General features: G+C 38.3%; 1 protein-coding gene across 2 annotated transcripts in view; it reads right to left on the bottom strand.

Annotated features, from left to right (window-relative positions):
- The window catches only part of MYBPC2 (myosin binding protein C2), a 114,439-nt gene that overhangs the window by 71,884 nt on the left and 15,132 nt on the right, over positions 1–27,423 (bottom strand). The window contains exons 2-6 of one of the 2 annotated variants that reach the window (XM_063436068.1): positions 15,738–15,818; positions 13,193–13,222; positions 12,066–12,146; positions 9,193–9,341; positions 3,397–3,514 (exon numbers count right to left, since the gene is read on the bottom strand). In XM_063436068.1, coding sequence (XP_063292138.1) covers positions 3,397–3,514; positions 9,193–9,341; positions 12,066–12,146; positions 13,193–13,222; positions 15,738–15,818 — 459 coding nt within the window. The remainder of the gene's footprint in view (positions 1–3,396; positions 3,515–9,192; positions 9,342–12,065; positions 12,147–13,192; positions 13,223–15,737; positions 15,819–27,423) is intronic. The other variant, XM_063436069.1, reaches the window with a different exon arrangement.

The raw sequence follows: 27,423 nt of genomic DNA, 5'->3' as shown, positions 1-27,423 counted from the left end.
GACATACTGACACACAGGCACAATCACTGACATAAATACTGGCACACACAATCACATACACTGATAGACATACTGGCCCACAGGCACAAACACTGACATACTGACACACACATAGATACATACACTGACAGACATGCTGGCACACAGACATACTGACACATACACAGACTTACTGACACACACATACTGATAAACATGTAAAATTTTAATTTTTAAACCAACCATCCAGTTACCTACCTTTTGCTGGAGAGTGGCTTCCATGGGTCCAGTGTGGTGCCTGAGATGTGCATTATTGTGGACAATTCTATGTTAATTATCTGTATTTTACTCAACTCTACCTGTTGTATAGGCATCTCTGTAGTCTATCCAGCTCTGTGTATTGTAAAGGAATTGTTATGTTGTGTCCAGGTCTGTGTAATATATTTCTATTTTTTCACAGCTTTGTTTGTGGTATTGTTATCTCTGTATTGTATGCAGCTCTGTGTTTTTTTTAGCGATATCTCTATGTTGTGCCCAGTTTGTTTTATTGTATGAGCATCTCTGTATTATGCTCAGCTCTCTGAATTGTGTTTGTATGTCAACCAGGAGTTAAAGTCAAATCTTAGGCATGGGGAGTGTGATGAGGAAAATGTGGAAGCTTTATTAGTAGATATCTGCTTGAGGCAAACAAAGGGAAATCAATTATTGGTTGGGATATGCTATAAACCACCTAATATAAATATTAATGAGGAAGAACAGCTGGTAGAGCAAATTGAAAGCTGCAAATCTGGGTAACACGTTAATTATTGGAGATTTTAATTAACCAGACATAACTTGGGATAGAGGGACTAGTACTTCAGCAAGGGGAATCAGGTTTTTGAATGTGTTAAATGACACCTTCATGTCACAACTGGTATAAGCACCAACTAGAAAGGATGCTTGTCTGGATCTCATTATAACAAACAATGTTGATCTTTTGACCAACATTCAAGTAGGGGAGCATGTGGGAAATAGTGATCACAATAAGGTAATTTTTTAAATAAGCTCAAAAAAGCAAAAGCATGTGGGGTATACTAAAACATATAATTTTAAAAAAGCCAATTTCAATAAGATTACGGCAACTCTGCAACATAAAAACCACTGAGGATAAATGGAAACTATTCAAACAAATAATAGAAAGGTACATTTCTCAGTATGTACCATTGGGTAATAACTATGAAAGAAACACATTTAAACCAATGTGACTTAGTAGAAAAGTAAAACAAGAGATTAAAAATAAGAAAAGGGCATTTAAAGCATTTAAATCGGACAAATCAGAGGCATCCTGTACAAGATATAAAATCAGTGTACATCCTGTATAAAAAGGCAAAGAAAGTGGCTAAACTAGAAAATGAGAAATTGATAGCCAAAGAATGCAAAACCAAACCCCAATTTGTTTTCAAGTACACCAATTCTAAAAAAAAATTACAATTAAAAATGAAAGTGTAGGTACACTGGAAACAGAGATGGGTCTGTTAGTTAATGAAGACCAGGAAAAGGCAGAAAATTTTGACAACTATTTTTCTTCAATATATATTAATAAGGATCCTATGGCAAGATATATGCAAATGATTGCTGCAAAAAAACTTGCATATAACTTGTGATTGGATGCCTCGAGACAAGGTGCTACAACAGTTAAAGAAAATGAATGTAAATAAAGCTTAGGGGCCTGACGGCATTCACCCACGAGTACTTAAGTAGCTTAGTGGGGAAATAAGTGAACCTCTGTATTTAATCTTTCAAGATATTTTGTTTCAGGTATTGTACTGGAGGATTGGAGGAAGGCAGATGTCATTACTATATTTAAAAAGGGTTAAAAATCCTTGCCTCAGAGGGGATATGATAACATTATACAAATATATTCAGTGCCAGTACAAACCATTATCTGGAAATGTATTCATAAACAGGGCTATACATAGGACACGATGTCACGTATTTAGGCTGGAAGAAAGGAGATTTCATCTAAGACAAAAGACAGTAAGAACTATAAGGATATGGAATTCTCTGCCTGAAGAGGTGATTTTATCAGAGTCCATACAGATGTTTAAACAGCAATTGGATAAATACTTCCAAAAACATAACATACAGGGATATAATTTATAATTAATGGGGTAATTGCTGCTTGATCCAAGGAAATATCTGATTGCCATTTTGGGGTCAATAAGGATTTTTTTCCTAGTTTTTGCAAAATTGGAAGCGCTTCAAACTGGGTTTTTTGCCTTCTTTTGGATCAACAGCAAAAACACACGAGAGGAAGGCTGAGCTTGATGGACGCAAGTCTCTTTTCATCTATGTAACTATGTAACTATGTATCTATGTATGAGTATATCTGTACTGTATAGAGAGTAGTAAAATTCTGTGGGGGGAATTCGGCACCTCACCATCTTAAAACGTCACCTGCCGCCATTGATTTTGCGGCTTCTTTAACCAAACCTTTTATCTAGTATCAAGACCGATGAAGATAAGATCAGATTACATTGATTTAAATTATTGCAGGAATACAGATAATTTGGTGTTTTGTAAACTCTGCATATTGCACTCACCTTTTAGACCCACAGTTAAATTCCATTACATTCAGTATCAAACAACTGAACCTACATATATCTATGTAGTATATGTAATTTGTCATGTGCATGTTTTAGGCCCTGTTATATTGAACAGCACTGCAAAATTGTCTACCACTTTATTCAAATCATGACACTGATTAGCCATCTAGTATTTACAACATATAAATATGCGCAGAGCCTGTATCAATTTATTTAGAATGTATATGTCATCTGCTAACACAACACATAATTCAGGAAATTAAAAACTACTGCGCACGTGTAGACATAATATTCCCTAAATCTCATGTTTCTTCTCATCGATGCTTTGAACGAATGTAAGCTAATTGAGCAGGGCCCTCCACCCCCTCTGTTCCTGTACGTCCAGTTGTCTGGTTACAATTACATGTCTGTTAGTCCACCTATTGTACAGCGCTACGGAATCTGATGGCCCTATATAAATAATAAAATAATAAATAATAATAACAAGAATATTTGCACGCAATATTGAATTAGGGAGCAACAAAAGAAATATCTAAAAAAAAATAAATATACATGTGCATGCAGCAAAAATTCACTCTTTGCTTGTGCATGGATAGGAAGCATATAGTTCTAAACTAAATATATTAATAACAATATTCACATGTAACCTGATGAGGGGTTTTGACATCCATGAGTTACAAGTTCCCCCCTTGGGAAATAGAATCATTTTAACTTGGTAGATCCATTCATTTTAATGTATTATAATTCTCCTGTGGTTAATGCAGTGGAAGGTGAGGATAAATCAAATGAAATATGTTCTTCCTCGTTCAATTCCCATATTGTCAAGACGTACCTTCTACATCGATTGTGAAGGTGCAGCTATCACATTTCTCTTTGGAAGTTACTTCACATCTGTAGCCACCGGCATCAGCCAATGCTGATTTTATGATCTTTAATTCGAAGTTATATACCTGTAAAATTAAAACACAATGTATGCATATTTGCTTTTTTTATTTGCATAGCATTATTCTAGTGTAGTAAAGCATCCAAATGTAACAACTGTTACACAGTACCAGTGTTAATTTTGTCAACTAACAATTTTAGTCAAATTTTAGTCGACTAAAATTTTTGAGATCTAGTCGACTAAACCTACACGAAAACTAAAACTAAAACTAAAACAATTCAGATGACTAAAATACGACTAAAACTAAAATGGCTTTTTAGTCAAATGAATATGACTAAAACTAAATTAAAATGTGCTGCCAAAATGAAAGGGACACTCCAGGCACCCAGACCACTTCTGCACATTGGAGTGGTCTTGGTGCCAACTCCCACTACTCTTAACCCTGCAAGTGTAATTATTGCAGTTTTTTATAAACTGCAATAATTACCTTGCAGGGTTACCTTAACTCCACATCTAGTGGCTGTCTACTAGACAGCCACTAGAAGGCACTTCCTGCTTCATAGCACAGAAGCGTCGCTGGACGTCCTCACGCTGTGTGAGGACCTCCAGCGTAGCTCAATCCCCCATTGGAAAGCATTACAAAGCATTTCAATGCTTTCCTATGGGGAGCGCTAATGCGCATTAGGTCTCACTGGCCGGTGGGCGGGATCAGTTTCGCCCACCAGCCAACGTAATGCAGAGGAGGAGCGGCAGCGGAGGAAGAAGCAGCGACGTGGGACATGTCGCTGCCGCTGGTAAGTGACTGAAGGGCCGAATATAATCAGCAATGAGATATTTTATTTTTGGATAATGTTTCCTTGATTAAAAATTACAAATACAACCAGAAATGATTTAACTTCTACCAGCACACCATTATTAATTGCTGACTCTAGTTTGCTGCAATGATTTTTGGTGTAGATCTCTATAAAGTGACACTCCAAGCACCATAACCACTACAGTGCTCATCAGTGTGTCCCACTACTGTAAAGATCCAAGATTTTGATATTGCTACTGGTATGTTGACATGTCCTAATTTTTACACAGGGCCGGCACTACCTATAAGGCGACCTAGGCAGCCGCCTAGGGCGCAACTTAGCAGGGGGCGCCGGATCCCTGTGCCCGGTGTGGCTCCTCATGCTGCGCCGCCTGAGCGCTTTTACAAGCCTCAGGCGGCGCAGCACTGCTGCATGGAGGGCGGCCGGGTTTGAGTGACCGGCAGGAGGGAAGCGCAGAGCGCTCCCTCCTGCCAGTCTCTCCATGTAGCGTGGCCGGGCGGCGCGGAACGCGGGACAGGAACCTCTGTTTCCTGTACCCGGCCGCCGGCGGAATGACAGGAAGTGCTCACTCAGTGAGCACTTCCCTTCAGTCCTCCGGCGGCTGGGTACAGGAAACAGAGGTTCCTGTCCCGCGTTCCGCGCCGCCCGGCCACGCTACATGGGCAGGAGGGGAGGGTAAGGACCACTGGGGGGGAGGGAGGGGGGATAAGGACCACTAGGGGAGGGAGAGAGAAGGGGGATAAGGACCACTAGGAGAGGGAGGGAGGGGATAAGGACCACTAGGAGGGAAAGGGGGGGTATAAGGACCACTAGGGGGGATAAGGACCACTGGGGGTGGGTAAGGACCACTAGGAGGGGATAAGGACCACTGGGGGTGGGTAAGGACCAGGGGGGTAAGGACCACTGGGGGGGTAAGGACCACGAGGGGGGGTAAGGACCACTAGGGGAGGGGTGGGTAAGGACCACTAGGGGAGGGGGGAGGAAGGACCACTAGGGGAGGGGAGGGTAAGGACCACTAGGGGAGGGGAGTAAGGACCACTAGGGGAGGGGAAGGTAAGGACCAGTAGGGGAGGGGAGGGGGGAGCAAGGACCAGGAGGGGAGGGGAGGGGGGAGCAAGGACCACTAGGGGAGGGGAGGGGGAAGTAAGGACCACTAGGGGAGGGTAAGGACCACTAGGGGAGGGTAAGGACCACTTGGGGAGGGGTGAGTCAGGACCACTGGGGGAGGGGGGTGAAGGAACACAGGGGGAACGGGGGTGGGGAGGTAAGGACCACTGAGGGAGGAGGAGGGGAGGTCCACTAGAGGTTTGGGAGAGGGAGGACCACTAAGGAGGGAGGGAAGGACCACCAAAGGGGGGTAAGGAGGGAGGACTACTAAGGAGAGGGGAGGAGGGTAAGGACCACTAAGGGGGGGGGGGATTACCACTAAGGGGGTGGGGGGAGTAGGGGAAGGTCTACTAAGGGGTTTGGGAGAGGGAGGACCACTAAGGGGTTTGGGAGAGGGAGGACCACTAAGGGGGTGGGGGGAGTGAGAAGACCACCAAAGGGGGGACTGCAGAGGGACAGGGGCCAAGGGAGAGCACTAAGTGATAGAAGGGGAGAACACGGAGGGACAGAAGGGAAGGGGAAATCAATAATTGACCGGAGGGGAGAGCACTATGAATTTAAAAAAATAAAATAAAGAGCTGTTCCCCTCTCAGTCCCTATCCTACCCCACAAACCTCTTTTATACTACACACATACACAATGCTACCCCCCCCACACACACAGAAACATACAATGCATTCCTACTCACACACAGACACACCCGAAACACACAATGCATCCCTTACGTTCGCTTACATAATTAATGCCCTCCTTACAGACACACACTGCATTCAATTACATACACAGAAACAAACCTTGCACCCCTTACACACACACACACACACACACACACACACAGAAACATACAATGCATTCCTTACACGCAAACACACACTACATCCCCTATAAACACACTACATCCCTTACACAAATTGCACACATAAAACATTCCAACTCATGGATGGGCCATGTAGGTGGATTTATGGGTGGGCATTGTAGGCGTATGCCCCCTGGGGGCCCAGACCTTGAGCTGTGTAAGGGGCCCTAAAAAATGGAGCTGCTTCCTGTTCGTTAATTGTTGTGAGCACTGTTAAAAACAGTCTCCAGAGAGCCTCTTCTACACCAGACCTGTGGAGCCAGACTGAGCCCATCATCAGCCTCTTGTCCTCATCTGGTGGTAAGTAGGCAATCCAATATATTATTAGTGGCACTAATCTCTAATTTACCTCACATTAAATGGATACTATAGTCACCAGAAGCACTACAGCATAATGTAGTGGTTTTGGTGTCTATAGCCTGTGCCTGTAGGCTTTTTAATGTAAACACACTGTCTTTTCAGATTGAAGACTGGCGTTGGCCCATATGGCAGAGCATATGGGCGGGGTATTGTGATGTCACATGGTGGGCAGGACATATGGGGGGGGCAGCAAAAAATTTTTTGCCTAGGGCGGCAAAAATGCTTGCACCGGCCCTGTTTTTACATTCCTCTTTTCTTGCTTCAAAGGGACGGTACTTGTTAGAGTGACAATATCTGTGTTACTAGAAGGATCAGTGCCAAATTCTGACATTATATCTAACCCTAACTCTAGTCTTTGCTAAAGCTTGCTAACCCTAAACTCATTTAACCCTTACCCAATCTAACACTTATCCTAGCTAACACTAGCCCTAGTTAACCCTAATCCTAGTTAAAGCAAACCCTTACTAATCCTAAGCCTAACCTGCTACTTTGCTAACACTAACCCTAACACTCCACAGTTTAGTAGATTGCCCCAGGGTGAGTGATTGCTGTGAACTGCCAGTTAAGGCAGAGACAGAGAGAACTAACCAGTTGAAGTGTGCTGATAAATGCACAGGCTCAACAAAGCTAATCTATAATGCACTCCAAAAAACATCAACGATTCTCAACAGAGACAGGAACCTGATCTATTTGAGATAGTGCCTGGGTGAATCCTGGGTAGTGAATAGTTCGGCACTAGCTCAGTAGTACAGTGATTGCTGAGACCTGCAATTTTAGGGCATTCTAACTCCTTAAGGACCAAACTTCTGGAATAAAAGGAAATCATGACATGTCACACATGTTTTGATTTGATGTACTGGATCTGATATTTATTATTGTTACAAATCGCTATTTGTAACTGGCCCTTTAAATGGAAAATTGCCCTGCTTCCCTGGATTGTGGAGAAGCCTATTTGCCAGCCTCCTTCCTTATGACTATGGCCCTGTGTGAACGGTGATACCCCAGATAGCTATGCCATGGAGCCTATTCATATAATGAAAGACTATGGGAAAGACTTTAGCTCCATGGCAATTGAACTGTGTGAATAGGATCTGCGCGCTATTCGGTAGTTTTGTGCGCTCAGATCCCAGCTATCTGGGGATATGTGAAATGTCTGTGTGTTATGTGTAAAACGTGACTTTCTGTATTTTAAAGTGTTTTATGTCTTTCTGTAACCATGTGGTTAATGGAGTCTGCTTCTAGCCCTGGATAATTGGATTACTTTCCTCTTTGTCTCCAGGATAGAGGCCTATGTAAAACCTGTCTAAACCGGTTTGCCATGCGGCTAGTAAGGGACAAAAGATACTTTTAGTAACTTTTGAACCCCTGGTCGGATTCATGCCATTTTTTAATATGTTGTTCCCCTGAATGGATTGATTGTGGATATGTATTTTTGTGTGAATGTGATGTATGGTTTTGGAGTTATGAAAGTTGTGTAAAAAGTATATTTTAACTGTATGTATAATGGGATTATGTGTCACACTAAGGGGAGGGGATGTGTGGGTTGCACCCATGATACTATTGGTTATTTTATGCCTCCCCCTGGGTGTGGCCTGTATGTGTACACTTGTAATAAAAAACAGGCTGGGTGTTCCAGCACCTCAGACCTCTTCTGACCCTCTAACTTGCAGCCTTGACTCATGTTTGTAGGGGACAGCTATAATCACTACAGGGATTGCTATGCTCTTCATACTCCCTTAGCTACTGAGCTCTTGTAAGAGCTCTTGTTCCTGATCCTGCTTCGCTCTACAAAAGGAAGAGGTTCATCTACTGGAACCTGGAGCCTGGTCGTAGGTCCAGGGCGCAGAGCAGACGGCGAGATACCAGCCCAGTAGCGGTGGTTCGTGGAGTCTGCAGTACTTATGGTGGCTACGCAGTAGTTATGGTGTCTATGGTGCTGATGGTCCTTTGGCGAGCGCTAGGAGCATCCTTTTCTACGGTCCAACTTCCAGCCAGCCTGGAGGCAACCGTAACAATTATAAAGGCTCACTTAGTATTTCAGAGTCATTTATTCTACATCTGCAATTTTTTCGATAAACTTTGCCTGGAGCAATAGGATATGACCTAATATTGAAATGTTAAACACATATTTTTGTCTCAAATTTACTTGAATCACAGATTTACTTGACATGTATTTTATCTATTAATATTTTCTTGACATTACAGAGTTATTACATAGCTTTATTTATTACCTGCCAACTTTTTTGCCCAACCTATACAATTACAAATGACAAATTTGTTATTTTATTAGGGCACAGTTGTAGAGTTGTAGAATGTTGGCCCCACCATACACTGTTGCATTATTATTGTATCTATATCATTTACAAAATATTTTTTTTCTCTAATATTGGATAGTATTTTTTATGAACAACTAACATGTCTGAAAATAGGAAATTAATGTGGCAACATTTCCCGTATGGTACATTGCAAATCTAGCTAACCTTGTATGATGGAGTCACAGACTCTATTATGCTAAAAATAAATATACTCATCTAAACCTAGCAATAATGTTTTTATTTGAATCCAACCGTTACACAATTATATTCAATAGATTGCACAAAGCATCACCTTTTTTTCCTTATCAAAAGTTTCTTTGAACTGGTATCTTGTTCCACTTTTGCTGCCCAGTTCCAGCCATTTCCCTTTGAACCATTTAACGGCAGGTTTCACAGAGAGTGCACTGGCATCTACACTAACATTTAGAAAGATGTCTCTTCCTGTAAAGATAAAAAATGCAAAACATGTATTTTAATGGTTAGATGTTGCTTCATTTATTTAACTTGCAATGTGATTGACTAATTGTGCTGTGGTTCTTCTATGATCAATCAAATCATCATGCACATTATCCTTATGCAGTTCATTTGTGAAATAGTATTAAAGGGACACTCTGGGAACCATAATAGCATAATTTAGTGTAAGGCATTATTGTTCCTGGAGTGTCACTTTAAAGCACAATACCTTCGCCAGTGTGCTGTAGTGGTTATGGTGCCAGGAACTTTTTGCTAAAAGTTTGAAACTTACCCGGGGTCCTTGGGCATCAGTCACCTTTTCAGTAGTAGGAACATCTCATCCAATGAGCTGATCCTGCTCTGCATGGCTTAGCTCAGGACAGCAAACAGAAGCTTTGTGCAATCACTTCCAGCTTTCAGTGGATGAGGTGAGTGGCACAAGGCTGTCCTCAAGTTAAATTGTCAAACCAGTAGCAAACGTTTGATGACTTGCACTGTTTGATGACTTGCACTGCAAGAGTGTTGCAAGTAGTCAGACCAATAGTTTTCCAATAGCTCTTTATCACAAGTGGTCCTCCATAGCATGTTCTCTATTATTTAGAGCATGTGGGGGTAATGTGATGTTTTTAGAATCACCAGATGGCAGATCAAAAATTCCTTGAGATGGAAAAAAAACAAACAAACATCCCTCTACCTGTATCTCCAGAACTGTAGAACCCTTACACAGAATGAGTAATTCACACTATTCCTTCAGCCCAGTTGCACATGCCCTGAGGTTTTTTTTGTTTTGTTTTTTAATGCTAGTGTTGAGGATGATTATAGCATCTTCATCAACCATTATTTTTTTTAAAAAATACTTTACTGTCAGTAAAGTGAGGTTCTGAAGTAATACCATACCGTCTGATTTTTGTATTCTTTTTATTCATTACTAAAATAAATCCCTTTGATTAACCGTTCATGTTCCCCTTTTAAAGGATCTCATCTAATTTCTTGTCCTCCATAAAGTTTTTTCTCTAAATTTGAGTAATAGCTTAATTATCCTTGAGAAACACACCGAGCAATAAAAATTTTTGTACTATTTTTGTTTCCATTTCTTCTGTGGAGTCTGAAACATCACACTGTCTATGTGAACTCACCAGTCTTTTAACTTTGACCTGTCTGGGCAATCTGTGTATGTACTAATTGTTCCTGTAGCAAACTGGGTCCACTGTTCGTTCATTTGCTGTACTCCTTGTTGTTTCCTGAACTTCGAACCACCCTATGACTTATTTACTTCAAAGAAACTCATTATATTAAGTACTTTCCCTGGGTTCGTATGACCAAACGCATGTGTTTTAGGGCCACATGGTCGTTGAGCGTCTGGAGCTCCTTTCGGATACACGACCCAAGGAACTCCCGGGAAAATTGTACCACTGCCTGTTCCACTCACAGCCTAGTTAGGAGAGCGCTGTTCAGGAGAAATATACTACCGACCAGGGGGAGCATTTGCTACCTAAGAGCCAGGGGGAGCCTGCATCGGGGTTCGCACAGGAACCCCCAAAAATTTGACCGGCCACAGCCTTTTTTTCCCTGGAACTGTTTTGGGCTAAGACCTCGTGGCCGACCAGTCAGAACTTTACCTAAATGGCGATTCCATTTCACAGAACTGATCAAATCACTATTTGGACAACTTGTGCGCTCAGATCCGGGCTATATAAGGATATAAGACTTGTGGGGTTCCTGTACAGTTTGAATATATTTTTGTGGTATTTTGTATATTTTTCTATCGTGTCCTGTAACTGAGAGATAATTGATTTATTCTTCTTTTGACTCAATTATCTCCCAGACACAGAGATGTCTGGGAGTAGGTTGTACTATTCTCTATAAAGACCCTATGCTGGGGGTCTGTGCATAAAAAGCAGAGTGTAGCATAATAAACCTATGTGTCAAGTTACTGGGGTGAAGAGTTATGATCACTGAGCAGAGCTTCTTATAGCTGCAAAGAGAAATCAGGGGAGATACCTAGTCGGGGTATTGGAGCTATGCTACAGTTCCCATTCATAATCTGAGCACCTTTAATTTATACACTTAGATATACACTCACTGAATGATGCTTATTTTATGAAGTGGTCTTTATTGTAATTATTATATGTTTCTATTCTGTATTAATTCTCACCTTGGTAATGTCCCTAAACATATGTTGAAACTAGTGGATGTTTTGCAACATCAACTTCTCATTAGCTTCTTTCTTGGCGCAATTCTTAGCACTGTATCATTACATGCTAGCACTGTTTTCATAGTCTGCAATTTAAGCTTCATGGGAATTGTAACAATACTTGTGGAGATTCTGACAAGGCAATTCAAAGTGAATTTCTAATTTTAGGTTGAAACAATCATGTTGAAAAAATTCAAGCAATCTATGGCCTTTATTTTTATATTTTTACATAAGATATACAAATGATTTAATATTGTTTGCATAAACTTTTAAACTTATTTATCTACAAAAAATCCCTTATACTTTAATGGTGACTGTAGATAAATGATTGGAAAAGTTTATCCAAAAATATTAAATCATTTGAAAGTTTATCCAAAAATATTATGAGGCCCATGTTTTCAGTTTGGCTATTTTCATTTGAAATTTAATTTTGAATTGGCGTAGAATTCAAACATTCACACTTTACTGAATAAGCTAGTTTGTGCATGTAGACATAATCAGTAAATTAGGGCACATACCAGTTTCCACAGTTACATTTGAAGGCTTCTCAATAAATAACCCAATAAGTTCGGGGGGTGGACGCTCTTCAGGGTTTGTATCTACCATGGAAAAAAAAGAGTAAGATAAAACAATTCTATAAAATAATACCTCAAATATAAAAGAAACCAACAATAATTTTATCTACTGGAAAACAACAAAGCCATTTAATTTCTTAATTAATACTACAGATTAACTTTTGTATTTCTCTATTTTTAAGTTGTAAATGGTATAGCTATAATTAGAGAAGTACAATTCAATTTTAAACACAGGAAGACACATACTAAAGGTATAGTATTTTGTTTTCCAGTTAAAAATAAAATGTTTTCATTATATCAACAATGCTTATTTATGTTTTAATCTCAATACATGGACATTCTTTATAGTAAAAAGCATCATATGTGCTAAATCAGGATACTATTAGTCACAAAAACTGTGACTGAAGAAAACATTTTCAATGTCGTTGCATCTTCAATGTCATGTCCTTCACTGCGCAATCAAAAACATTTTTTGGTTTCCATCAATGGTAATGTCCAAATAGTTCCAAATTCATTGACGATCTTCGGGCAACAACAGTCTCTTATAACTTTTCAATCTTCCTTGCAATTAAGATTGTACAACAAAAGATCCATGAAAAAAATGTCCAATCTTTTTGGGGGGTTTGATGTAAATTTGGATGATGGATTAAAATTTAATGAAAATCAGTTCATGAAGCTTGCCTTCTGCATCTTCTGCATCTTCTGTAAACTGTAGCTAAGATCAGGAGGCAAATCACAGAATTCTCCCTCAGAACAAAGCAGATATTTCCATCAGAAATAAAGTTGCTTAAATGAAAAGTCACTTCTTTGCAAATTATTATATTTGTTCACCAAAAATTGGAAATACCAGCTCCATCTCACTGGAAGCATTGCATTTCTTTTTCTTCACTTCACTTAGTTGGAACATGTTGCAAAGCAACACACGTGGCACACAAAAATATAAATGCAGTAATCTTCTTCCTTACAATTAATTCATTGGTCTTGCAATTCTTCATCATATGTTGGTGAAGAACAGAAATCTTTTATGATCCAAGTGACTTTTAATACTGTTCTAGAATTGTTAAACTTACCATCTGGTGGCAATCCTTCCTCACTGGTCTCTGCAAATTAAAAATGGAAATGCATAAATAAGTACAGAAGACACGTTCTCTATATTGCATTTTCTACCTTGTGCTGTACCACTTTATCCTATTTCTACATGTCGTAGGGATTTTTCGGGAAAGACTGTACATAACGTAGATGTGTCAGACTGACGAGACCATGGACATTCTGGCATGATGAGGTGTTCTTTCAGTGTTCTTCAAAATTACAACTTGAATGGCACCTCTCAGCCCGTCAAGCTTTCGGATATCCAATGACTTGCATGATGACAGTTTGACAAAATGACACATGCAAACATGCACAAGTTGAGACAAGGACGCACATGAAGAGCATTGGGGTGGCGAATAACACGTGGATGCAATAACATGAAGCCCACACAACAGATGTACTCAAACACACAAAACAATCTGCTTGGAAAACCAGTATATATACTTATAGTACACCAACATCCAGGGAAGGTTTAGGAATAAGGGTAAATTATGAGGCAACATTATAACAAAATGTTTTCTTGTACTGATTTTATTCCCAGCCACATTTACGGATTATATAACCTATAATGAGACCTCATCTTAATCTTCTCTACTTTTTTCTAAACCTTGTGTTTCAACCACTCACATGATTCATTTATTACTCACGATCTTTGTCCAAATGTTCAAATTTGTTTTTTATTTTTTTATAAAAGCATCACTATGATATACTGCAAGTTTTTAGATAGAGTTCTCAAATTTAAAGGGACACTATAGTCACCTAAACTACTTTAGCTAAATAAAGCAGTTTTAGTGTATAGATCATTCCCCTGCAATTTCACTGCTCAATTCACTGTCATTTAGGAGTTAAATCACTTTGTTGCTGTTTATGCAGCCCTAGCCACACCTCCCCTGGCTATGATTGACCCAGCATGAAAAAAAAAAAAACTGGTTTCACTTTCAAACAGATGTAATTTACCTTAAATAATTGTATCTCAATCTTTAAATTGAACTTTAATCACATACAGGAGGCTCTTGCAGGGTCTAGCAAGCTATTAACATAGCAGGGGATAAGAAAATCTTAATTAAACAGAACTTGCAATAAAGAAAGCCTAAATAGGGCTCTCTTTACAGTGTTTATGGAAGGCTGTGCAAGTCACATGCAGGGAGGTGTGACTAGGGTTCATAAACAAAGGGATTTAACTCCTAAATGGCAGAGGATTGAGCAGTGAGGCTGCAGGGGCATGTTCTATACACCAAAACTGCTTCATTCAGCTAACGTTGTTCAGGTGACTATAGTGTCCCTTTAATTGTATCTGTAGGTGTAAGTGTTGTTATATTCTACTTGTCAAATGCCTCTAATTCAAAAAGTATAATGACATGGAGTGAACTGGCATAATTATGACAACGGGATGATCACATATTTCTATGTCAATTTTATTTATAAATAATGGGTCTTTTGACCGTCTGGTCTGACGGCTTTTTAGCACTGCCACGTTGTAACTCAATTACATTTGTTTTTATATCTATATAGAAACCCAAATAACCATTACCATTGTTTCTTGATGTATGCCCCTCTCATTTTCATAGAATTACTTAACTCTATCCTCCACCACCACCACTGCTATAAACCCCTATCTTATAAAATACTGTGATGAATTATAAGCAATTTATGTTTTGTTGGTGATTGTTATTACTTTGTATTACCTGTATGTATGTTCAGAAAAAAATGCAATATAACAAGAAACAAACAAAGACAATGGCACATATATCCATAAATACAAATCAGTGTAATATTTGTATATATGATGATTTTATATTGAAACAAGTTCTCAACATGAAAGCACAGATAGAAGACCATGACTATTGAAATCAGACAACAGAAATAAGACTTGTTTCCATACGTTTTACATTGGCTAAAAGCAACAATACACCATAACACAGAGAGAATATACACAATGTCCTTCACAGAAAAATAATAATAACTAACAAATATGACACAAGACAGACATAGAAAACACTACATGTATAATACCGGGGGGTGTTTCCCACAGGAAAGCAATATAGTTAACACAAAAAAAATTAACTGAACAATTGAACACAAGACAGACATAAAGAACATTACACGTATAATACTGTGGTTCCCACAGAAAAGCAATATAGTTAACACAAATACAAAAACAATTACACACGAGTTGCGTTTTTATTTTAAAAATTGTAACATACAATACTGTACATGTACACAACAGAAAATGCATATTCGAATTTCAAAATACAAAACATATACATCATCAACGTAACATCACCTTACTCTGCTTCTCTTAAGAAACCTAACAATGTCAGGTCCAACACAATTTGTATAAGTCTGAGATATGTCAGTGAATCTAAATACTAAAATATGTCATACAAAAACAACTAGCTGTGAAGAAACAATAACTATTTAATTGCCATCACATTTCGTAACCATATGGAACTGAAAGGAGTTAAGAGGCTTCCTACATCATAAAATATCAGTTATACAGCTTTGTCAACAAATGAAGATTTTTACCTGGTTTTGCTTCTTCTTCAGGGGCTGGCTTTGCGGCTTCTTTTGGTTTTGCTGCTGGTTTTGCAACCCCTTTTTTAATTCCTAAAAAGGAAAATAGTTGTACAAATTAGGTATACCTTATAAGAGTACTGTATTTTAAGATAAAACCTCTCTATAGATCATGCAAAAATACAAGTGGATATCATATGGATGCTAGAAGTATGAATTGTGTATATATATTTATATATATATATATATATATATATATATATATATATATATATATATATATTCATATATATTCATATATATATATATTCATGTATGTATTCATTCATATATGTAACCATTTTAATTAGTTTGTAAATGGTAAAACAATAAACTTCTCACTTTTTTGTTTTTATTGCATTATAATATACACATCATCTACACCCCAAATAGAAACATGGTCATGTATTGTAAGATGATCTAGCAGTTAAAATGTCATATGTTTATAGGGACACTGTAGTCACCAAAACGCATGAAGCAGTTTTTCATGTTTAGATCATGCCCCTAAAGTCTCACTCCTTAATTTGCTGCCATTTACGAGTTAACTTGCTTTGTTTATGCAGCTCTAGTCACACCTCTCTGCATGTGACGTACACAGCTTTCCTAAATACTTCCTGTAAAGAATCATCTAATGTTTACACTTCCTTTATTGCAAATTCTGTTTAATTTAGAATGTATTATCTACCACTCTGTTACTAACTTGCATCTGATTGAAAGTAAAAACCATGTTTTCATGCAGGCTGTGACAGTCACAGCCAGGGTAGATGTGGCTAGGGTTCAATGGACAGAAAAAAAAAAGATTTAACTCTTAAATGACAGTGACGGGGGGGCGGGGTTTGACTGCAGAGTGGAGCGGTCGCATGTCGCGGCTGCTCCCGCTTCTAAAAGCGCTTACCGGCGATTATAGACGTGCTGAGGCCTCGAACCGACTCCTAGTGACACCCAAGCGACAGAGGTTACCGAGACCTACGGACCGACACCAAGCAGGTAGATGTCCGCTCCGGTTTCGACCTTCCCGAAGTTGCGGCCTGCAAGCATGGCGGTGGTGGGGGAGACGGCCGCTCTCCCGCCGCGGAATCACTCAGCAAAGTGCAGATTGGACCTCCGTTCCCCCCCCTTTGGACCGGTGGGGGTTATCCCGGTCCCCACCGACTGGACACACGCGACAACATGGGCTGCAGTTTCCCGCTCAGGACCGAGCTCCGGATGCTCCGGGCCTGGCCTAACCAATCGGACTCACAGTGCCCCTGAAACTGATGCCGTGGTAACTGCCACGCCACTCAGGGAGAGCACAAAGGGCCCAAGAGACTACCACGCAGAACAAGCTGCACAAACTGCAAGACTAGCAGCGATATTTGAGGCGTTCTGGACCAAACTGGAGCGGCGCATGCAGCAACATGCCAAGCAAACATATGGCGCCCGCTCACCAAAGCACCCACGAAGAGAGCACAAAATGGCCGCAGCGAGACGACCTCAGCGCCCAAGGGGCTTACTCACTCGTCCAATATCCCACAAACAAAAAGCGACTACCATTCCTCACCGTAACCACAGACGGAGAGCCGCAGGAGTGAGCTCCACGGAGCACAGAGTACACCCACGGAGGGAGACACCACAGGGCACTGCGAACACTACACCGCACCGGCGCACTAATATGGGTGATACACGCAACCGGACAAGCATGAACCGTGTTCCCACTCAAGCCTGGAGCAGACGGAATCTCAAGTTGGGGACAACAGGGACTTTCACCAGCCAAGGCGGACAGAAACCGAGACTAGGGATCGGGTGAACTTTCAATCACTCAGCATATCAGTTGCTGCATTATTCTAGCTCTAGCAACATTCATTTTCTGTTTTATTATAGCCTCTTTTCCTGTTTTGTTTCTCCCTCTTGTTTCCTCGACTAAGATGTATAACCTTATTTAGCAGGTAACCCAGCAATTGAGTAATGCCCAAGCAGTCCACCCATACTTAATCTGTACCAGACTTACCCATATTATGTCTCAAGCATGTTCCTTATAATATAAAATGGTGCAGGAAAAACAGATAAGCCAGCGACTAGACTGAATGGGAGTTATCGGTGTGATGCTGATGCTGACACTTACCTCTCAGGACACTGCCCCAGTCCCTGCCTCGAAGGAATATTGCACACCACACCAACGGATTGGCATTGTAGGCATAGACTGAACCCAGACAGCAAAGCAGACTTTCCCACACTGTAATACTACAGTGCCGGGGACGGTTCCTGTATCACTACTTGTTAAGTTTACACTGTTAACTGTTTAGAACAATTGCCTTTTAACCTACGTCTTAAACCTGCTTTGAGACAGTCACTTTGATTTGTTTCAATTGTAAAAGTTTGCAATGTGAGGTGGTAGATGTTCTAAGCTCTCTGCCTATTCTAACTAAGCTATCTGGGCATACAAATATGCCTGGCGTTCTGCTGCCCCCTGGTGGATAACCTTAATAGAGCTTACAGTAACCTAATATTGATAATAAACCTAATCTAAGTTTGACCGTTAAAATACAGCTAACTATTTTGTATTACACATGTATACCTAACACCATTGACGTTTTAGCCCTGTTGCACGACAGTCATCTTGCTACATTTTATTTGCCTTCACGCTAACGACAACTGTTTTAACCAAGCTTGTTATAATTATAAAAATGTGCAGTCTCTCATGCCACTGTTATACCAATGTATATCTTACAAGACGCTGTTGTGGCGTTTGTTGATTCCTTGTACTCACCTGCACAACAAAAATAAAGAATTTAAAAAAAAAAAAAAAATGACAGTGACACCTCAGAGGCATGATCTATACACCAAAACTGCTTCATTAAGCTAATGTTGTTTTGGTTACTATAGTGTCCTTTTAAATAAGAACAAAGGGCTCGATTTAACACTGTTAGATAAGCTGCCCAAGTGATTTATTATAGTTTGATAACCATTTATATAATTTAATATTATGAAAAATATTTTAGTTTTGCAATATATTTTTTTTAAATTTGACTATTTTTATTATCGGTTTCCTCTTTTCAAGTCAACGAACTACAAGGGGAGGGGAGTTTTGCAATATTTTGATATAAGTTTTTTTTTATATGCCCTACAATTTTTTAAATGTTGAAAACGCCATTTTAAAAGTTTATCTAAAAATATAAAATCATTTGGAAAACGTATCCAACAATATAAAAATTGAGGCCCAAGTGACTTAATATGGACATTTGCACACAGAATATAAATATATTTTATATGAGCTGTTTTATTTCTGTGTAATATATTGGTTGCCTTAGCAACACATCTCTCCTTTAATAGTAATTTTTAATTTGCTTATTTATACAACAATATTTGAACAGGCTCTTAATTATACATTCTATTAGCACCAATAGCAAAAGGTCGATCGTTTCAAAGCTTTCGTGCCTGGATGATCCCCCATGATGGCTTAATTTTAATTGTTACTAATGCGGCAATAACTTGAATACAATAATAAAAAAGAGTGCAGTTACATAATACATTTAGTTTTGTGCAGTGAGGCAGCAGCCCACACACGTCTCTATACTAGTGACCTGGGAGGCCCATGCCCCCCTGAACCCCTTGCCGGCCTTCCCCTGGCCCCAAAGTAGCCAATAAAGATTCAGTGCCGACAATACTTTTGGGGCACAATCATTCATACTTTCTAATACACAAAATATTAGAAGAAAAATAAATGCATGGTGCCCTTAAATCCCCCCATCAACTATCTAATAACAGAACTATCCAGATAAATTAATCCAGTTCATAAAATCTCTTAATATAACCTCTCCAATCTAAGATAACGCTGAGCCATCAAATGAAGAGATGTATTAGATACGCTCACTTCCCTTAGACACCCTCTCTTTCTCTCACACCCCAGGATACAGTGTTTAAAAAAGCCTTGGCATGCATGGTTAAGCACTCTGGTTCCAGAAGCATTGCATACAGTACTGAGCAGATAAAGTTCCTTGCACGTCGTCCTGTCTCTCCCTGTCTTGCTGTTCTAGTTACGTTACCCTAGCCTCGTCGCAGCTGTTGGTGTGTGTGTGGATGCTTGCTGGATGCAGACATACATTTCTCAAGTTAGACTGTATCAAGCTACAGATGCTTATCATTGCTTAACTAGTTTAGATTAAACAGTGTAAAAGGAGATATAAGATCTAAAATGGATGGAAGACCTATGTGTTTTTCTGTCTACATATGTTGTATATAAACTTCAACACCATGGGTTTGTCGACGTATTGATAAATTATATATGTCAAAATGATGTATTAATTCATGAAATAGAAATCATTTGTTGGCATTTTATAACAAAGCCCAAGTGAAAAGGGGTTTTATGGGCAGCTGAGCACATGCCTCATGGACTGGACAATCTTATTACACCTGCTACAATCAACAGAATACAGGCTATCTTCATCACACACTCAGTGGAGTATATAAACTAAACAGGCAATCATGAATAATTGAGAAAGGAATCACAAATTCTAGGATGAAACAGCCCGATTTCAAACAAATCTACAACTCAGTTCATTTATTTTGTCCCAAAATATATTTGTTATACTCTGCTATTCCATTTAAATCAGCTCAGTTACCTACGGATGGGGCGCTTTGGCTATGGGGTGCTTTGGCCAGGGGGTGCAGCTATTGTGTAAAATATTTGTGTGATGCCGTCCCTGTGGGAACTGCTATCTTCTTTCTTCAGCTCAAGAGGCTTTATGCACCAGGAGTGCACATCAGTGCTGTAGTCTCGCACATGCGCAAGGAGTATGACACTAATGTCTATGCGGTATCACCACTGTGGCAGAGCCTGTGCCAAGCTAGTGGATTAACTAGTGCAGGACTCAAATTTATACCATTGCCAAAAGAGCTAATCACCCCCTTGGCTTTTCCTTGTCCTCTCTCATTCTGCAACCCCTTGGACTACTCTGTGTGACCAAGGCGGTCCCAGTGGGACCAGGTGCCAAATTCATGGGACTCTATTTTGACCTGGTTCAAGGTGGCTGCCCGCTGAAACTATTGGCCTACACCAGGCATTGCAACCTTTGGCACTCCAGATGTGAAATACACCTCCCATGATACCTTGCCAGCATTATAGGTGTAAGAGCATTATGGGGGATGTAGTCAACAACATCTGGAGTGCCGAAGGTTGCCTAACCCTGGCCTACACCTTTACTTTAACACCCAGGAGAGCTCTATTTGGAAGGTAGATAGAGACAAGGACAACCTACAATTGCTCACCGAGAGCCAGAGAAGTCCCCTTTTCCTAAGCCAGCAAGATGCTTTAGCGCAGCAGTCTGGAACTCTGTGGCGGATTGGAATGTGGCTTCAGCCCGGTCAAATTTCACTTGATGATTTTTTTGGGCTAGGTACATCTGATCCAAGTGCCTTTTGGATACTATGTGTTGTCTAGTGTTTGAGGATGAGATGCAATTACTACAGTTCCATATTCTCCAACTAGAAAGAACTAAAGACGGAGGAACTCAGCTCCGCAAAAAACGCCTTTTATCAAGTTTGGTCAGGGTGGGATTTTACCATAAAACATAATAATCCCTACTTTGTCTTTTGATACTTTTTGACTGTGTTTGAATTTCAATGATTTTCCAACTCAGTCGTTACGAGCATTTCATAAAGATTTTATCTTAATAAAATGCTAAATATTTGCCTTTCTGTTGACAGAGCCACTTTAAGTGAATCAGCAGCTGCAAATCTTGATTTAAAGTATTGATGAATAGTTGTGGTGTCCTTAAATGATTCAACTACCCCCGCTATCCCCACCACTATCATTACTTACTCATGTATAGACTTTCTTTCAGTGCAAATCCCAGTGAGCCAGTGTTAGTAACATGCAGTAGTTCACTCTTGGTATTCTACAAATCTCGTTATTCTTTTGGAAAAGACCGAAGTTAAATAATAATATGATAGTCTTAACCTATGACTGGATTGTGGACTATTTTTTGGGTTGTATTAGGAGCAGTATCAAGATGTCTTTTTTCCATTCAATATCCTACTAGATTTCTATTAACCATTTAATCTCCGTAATAAATAAAACATTTATCTGAATGTTTACCAGTTACAAAATACCGAAAAATATGTAATTCAATATTATTATTATCAACATTTATATAGCTCCAACATATTCTGCATTGCTTTACAATTTTGGGATATAACAGTAGAAAAAAAAAATGATTACAGAAATTATTGATAATCCTGCTTAAACGAGTTAACAATAAGAAATTAATATAAAAAAAGTTTGAAAATATACACTTTATTTTTTTTAACTCAATTTTATGTCATGATTGCAATGCAAAGAAATACACATAATAAGTGTAAAAATACTACTATATGAAACTATATCTAAGGACTTTGCATTCTGTGTTCCCAAAATATTTTTTTAAGAAGAGTGAATCAGACACTGTACAAATAAAAATGTCTGTTATTCCAGCTCTGTAGAAATCTCAATGACAGACAGACAGATAGATACATATACAGATAGATAGACCAGATAGATAATTATGTATGTGTCTACATATATATCGGTAACTTGAGAACTAGCTCTTTTTTTTTCTCTTTGTACTTTTTATGGAAATTAATGAATGTGATACTTAGGCAGTGTAAGTATGTATTTAGTAACATATAATTCTTATTCTGCAATATCAAGTTATAAGGAGGAAGCTCATGTAGCAATTGCAATATGGTGCCAATGTATCCATTACTAATTAAAGACCCCGCACCTGAATGCCTCCATACTTTCCCCTATCGCCACCCATACCGATTGCCCCAGGTCTGACCTTTTTGAGACCCTTCTCAAATTGCTCTCTTTCTGGGGTCTCTCCTAATTGGGACAGGAAGATCAGAGCAACAGTCTGTTTATTAAACATGCAACAGAGATATAATTAGCCCATTGCTCCGACATATGAAAATAGATTATAGGCTAGAAAATAGAGGAGGAATTTATATTATGGCAATAATAAATTTATATTATGCAATTGCAATTATCTACAGTTTTCTAGTGCATCTTAGCCAAAAGTAAAAATATTATAAAAAATTACCTAACTCAATGAAATTAATTTTATTGGCCTTGAAAAGATGAAAAAAAAAAAAAAAAAAATTGGATAATCTTCCCAGAAACTACACTGCAACTCAAGTAAGAATATTCTCCAGTTGTGTTCAAACTAAGTAAACTATCACACAGGTATAGTGCATACTTTACCAGCTTACACCAAAACCATATATTATTGGCTTTATACATAGGGCATGAGTGCATAGAGAGCTATAAAAGACACACAAAAGATATACTCACAGAGACTTGTGGACATTTTTAACAACTACATGTTAATTTAAATTATACACATCCAATCAGTTTTTGGAGTCAGAATACAGTTCCATGTACTTGGACTGAACTGTAGTCAAACATAACTTTTACATTCAAAATCATTTCATCTTAAACATATTTTATAGTCTTAAAGATCCATAAACCAATTTAGCTGGTAGCTGCTTATGGTAATCTTCTGGTTCTGAGATTGTTTAATTCTAATGGAAACATAAACTTAAATATAGCCTTAAGGGACATGTTGTAGTGGTTATGGTGCCATGCGTACTTTTCTGCTACTCCTGGCAACATAACCAGTACAAAAAAAGTTAAACGTGTTTTAAACCCACGGGTGTATATCTAATCAAGCCATCTCCTCAGATATAGTTAAAGCAGAAATTCCTCTTTCACATGAGACATGTAGGTTTCGTTCATATTTGGATACAATTCATTACCTAAGAGCCTCAGCTGATGCTTTCAGACAATCAATTCCATCCATAGTTTGGTGGAATTAATATATCTCTTCAACGTAGGAGCTTCCTCTTCAGTTATATCTGAAGAGGATTCCAGCCCATGGGGGTCCAGAGGATCAGATAATGTCCAGCTGTTCAAAAACGGTTTCACTACTTACCATGGGACAGTGCCAGGAGACTTCTTCCACCATAAACACTGCAGATCATTATAGTAGTTATGGAGCTTAGAGGGCCTCTTTAACTAAGTAACCAGATTGGAATTTCCACTATCCAACTCGTAAAAATGCATCTTCTGGGTTATTGATATATATATATATATATATATATATATATATATATATATATATATATATATATATATAGAACATACATTAATCTAGTTCCACTCTGAGACTCTGCATCCTGTCCATGCACACATACACCATGGTTTATAATTTAAATATTAAATAGGATTTGTATTTTATTGTGTCTCTGAGTGTGTACAATTTCTACCATAGTCAAAAAAATGTGGTAGAACAAAATTGTATTCGCTGTAAAGAAACAATAGTTGTTACCTAGAACATTATTCAAGTAAATCCAGTGGTTATTCAAATGACACGTCTTCAATGTTAGTGTTTCCTTTTAAGGAAAAAATATCAAAATCATATCATGGTTAGATCTCTCACACTGATTCATAAGAATCAAATTATCTATAATATTCTGTAAATGTTACCATTGCACGGATTCTATGTGAGTAACCTCTGAGTGATTTCTGAGTTGTATATTAAATATTGTATATAAAAGATCCAAGGTGGTAGCAACTAACGTGATCATTTCAAAAGGTCATGTCTCATCTAAGCCATACCTTCAAAGTGTCTCTATTTAGGAGGGATAGTGCCTATTTTGGGTCCAAACTGCTCTGTCCCTCTTTTCTATCCTAATGTCCCTCTTTCGCCAGAGCTGAGTATTTGTGATGTGTTGAATTTATAACAGAGTTCCACTGCAATAGTATTTACAGTAACCTCTCACCACCCCCCCCCCCCCCCCCACCCCAGTTACACCTCTAAAATGAAAATGTTGGGAGGTATTTGCAAATTGCAACTATATGGATAACACCCCCGCTAAAATTAATGTGTTTTATGGTTAATTAAGAATAGTTTTGCTAAATTAAAAAAGGGGGTCCCATTGTGTCTGTTCTAAATTCAGCAATGCCAAAACAAACACACACAAATTAAAATGCTTTTGACACCTAATTCCTAATTTTCACGGCTTCTCAGATCTATCTAATTGCACCATGCTTAGGGATCATATAAAGACGCTGAACAAACCCGTGAAACAGTACTCCAATATCCTTCACCTCAGAGATTGTAATAGAGATTCAAAAGAATCTTACAGTGCACCATCTTAATGGCACTGAAAACAAACAATAAGGTGTCAATGACTGATACAACCATTAGCGTAATTTAAAGGCTTTTAAACAAACAGAAAATTCTAACCTTTATACTAACCTTTATATTCCTCGTACATTGACAAGTGTTGACTAATTAACTATTAGGCCTCAATTTGATCAACATTTAAAAATATTTTTTTAAATATTATACACTATAACAAAAAAAAAAACATATATATATTTAATATCAGAATATTGAAATATGAAATAATTTGAAAAGATTATTTAAAGATATGAATTTGAAGCCGAAGTGGGAAAAGTCAGATCACATAAAAAGTACATTTTGTGATATACATACGGTATATATTTTTTTAATATTAAAGTGATAATACAAAAGTGCATTATGCATTATTCTGTGGTCTGTTTAAAAAATGAAAGATTTAGGGATTGCTTAATTGCTTAAAAATGTGATTTTTCACTAGATTTTAAGTGCACACAATCCTTTCTGTAAAGAAAACTCTTAACAAACCAACTTAGACAAAACTACCCAAACCACATTTACAAAAAAAATAAAAAATCACCTCTTCATATTAAGATATTCTTTGTGACATCTGAAGGTTTTTATTTACACTGTGTTAAAGATTAAATGTGCTAAATCCCTGTACCAAGTTTGCCACTCTAGCTGGCTGGATCTAGAATAATTGAATTTGTGTTTAAAAACAAAAAGAAGTCTCTTAAATTAAATTTTATGTTTCTGATTATTCTCACATTTTATTTTGCATGGTGGTTGAAACTCGTAATACATCATGTTATCCTTATTCTTATTACAAGTAGGAAGGTATTAGACATTACTTGTACGTTTTTGATGTAGAACTTAATAAATATAAAAAATTGTATTTCGTAGACTTGGAGATTAATTTCAGGCCAAACTGCAGTGTGTCTGAATATGGGCCGATCAGGTGATCAGTCAAATCCCATACTCTGAGTCAAAATGTACAAATCACGAAATCACAAATTCAACAAGATGCTCAATGGCTAAGTATGTCCGTTTTGATTTGTGAATATGGTCCCATTGCACCAAAAAGAGACGGCTGATGGGAAGAGTAGATGACTGATGGCTAGGGGGTAGTCACTAAATGTACATTTTGTTTCACAGATAAAGTGAGAAGTGAGCAAAAGTGAAAAAAATGGTATTCCCATATTATATATTTAATAAATAAAGTATACATTTATAAATGTAGATTTTTCCCCCATTACGTTTCCTCCTCTTTTCCCCATTTCTGTTCACTTTTTCTCACTTGAAATGTGAACAAAAAGGGTCTGAAAATGGGCCAATCACACCCTTTTGGCCTATTTAATTCAGTTCCCAAATGTGTTTTTTGGTATTGAAATCTATTGAGCCAAACCAAAATATTGCTTAAATGTGGGCGTCCTGAAACATTTTCTATTTTCAGGAAGATTTATTCAGTAGAGCTGTGTTTTTTTGTCATGCACAAGTCTAGTGTTTTGTTTCAGTCTTTTTTTTTTGTTCTTCTGGGGAATATTATCCATGACAAATTTCTTGATCACTCCTTGTTTTGCATAACAAAATATTAATTCTCACTACCCTTAATTAGCAGCCTTAATCGTGACTGTATAGGTTGCCAGATAACCCAATTTTTACATCTGTTTGTACAGTCAGACTCAGCCATTGCCCTGGTAAGGAAGATACACATGTATTCAATTAAAAATCATTAACAAATGACTCCACTGATTTTTCAAAGTAATAGCATTGACCTTGCGTACAAAATACCCTTTTCGAAAAAATGAACTTAAATAAACTGTAAACACAGTGAGATCTTTGCTAGCAAAATTGTATGTAAAGTCCATTTTACCCAAGCAAGGCCTAGGCTTTTTTCCCCACAGACTCTATATTAGAATTTGTGTCTCATATACACAAATTCAGTGTCACAATACAGTCCCACTGGATTGAAGGCTTTTTGGATGTGTGCAGTGTTACTAAACTAGCTTATCTGGATGGATCTTGGCTATAGTAATAGACTTGGAGATTTGTTTTGGTCTTAATAGCGGTGGTCCATAATTATTTTTCTGTGGGCTACATACACTATGATCAGAAACTTTAAACATACTCATTATTAAACTATAAAAGCACAGTTGAAGATACATGAAATTATCTACAATCCAACTACTCAACAGAAATGTATCAAACTAGATAACACAAGTTACTCTGAGTTAGTCAGAGACATTCTAAACATGTAGTGATATCCTTGCTATATGTTTTCCTGAGCGTTGTAGTTCATTTTACTCCGTGTTACTTGCTCTGTGAAAATTCTCTGATTCAAATATACTGGCACCTCAACCCTTTTATATGGATCCCCTTTTCGTTCTTGATTTTCTCCCTTTTTGTATTTTTTTTTTATCTGTTTACAACCCATCTGTTTGGCAGCCTCTTTCTGCCTCTTTAACATTATCTATATACCTATTGCTGTTTATATTGTTTTT

Source organism: Pelobates fuscus, chromosome 11, assembly GCF_036172605.1.
Source record: "Pelobates fuscus isolate aPelFus1 chromosome 11, aPelFus1.pri, whole genome shotgun sequence".
Lineage (NCBI taxonomy): Eukaryota > Metazoa > Chordata > Amphibia > Anura > Pelobatidae > Pelobates > Pelobates fuscus.
Note: the sequence above shows the minus strand (reverse complement) of the source record. Positions and strands in the feature narration are given on the sequence as shown.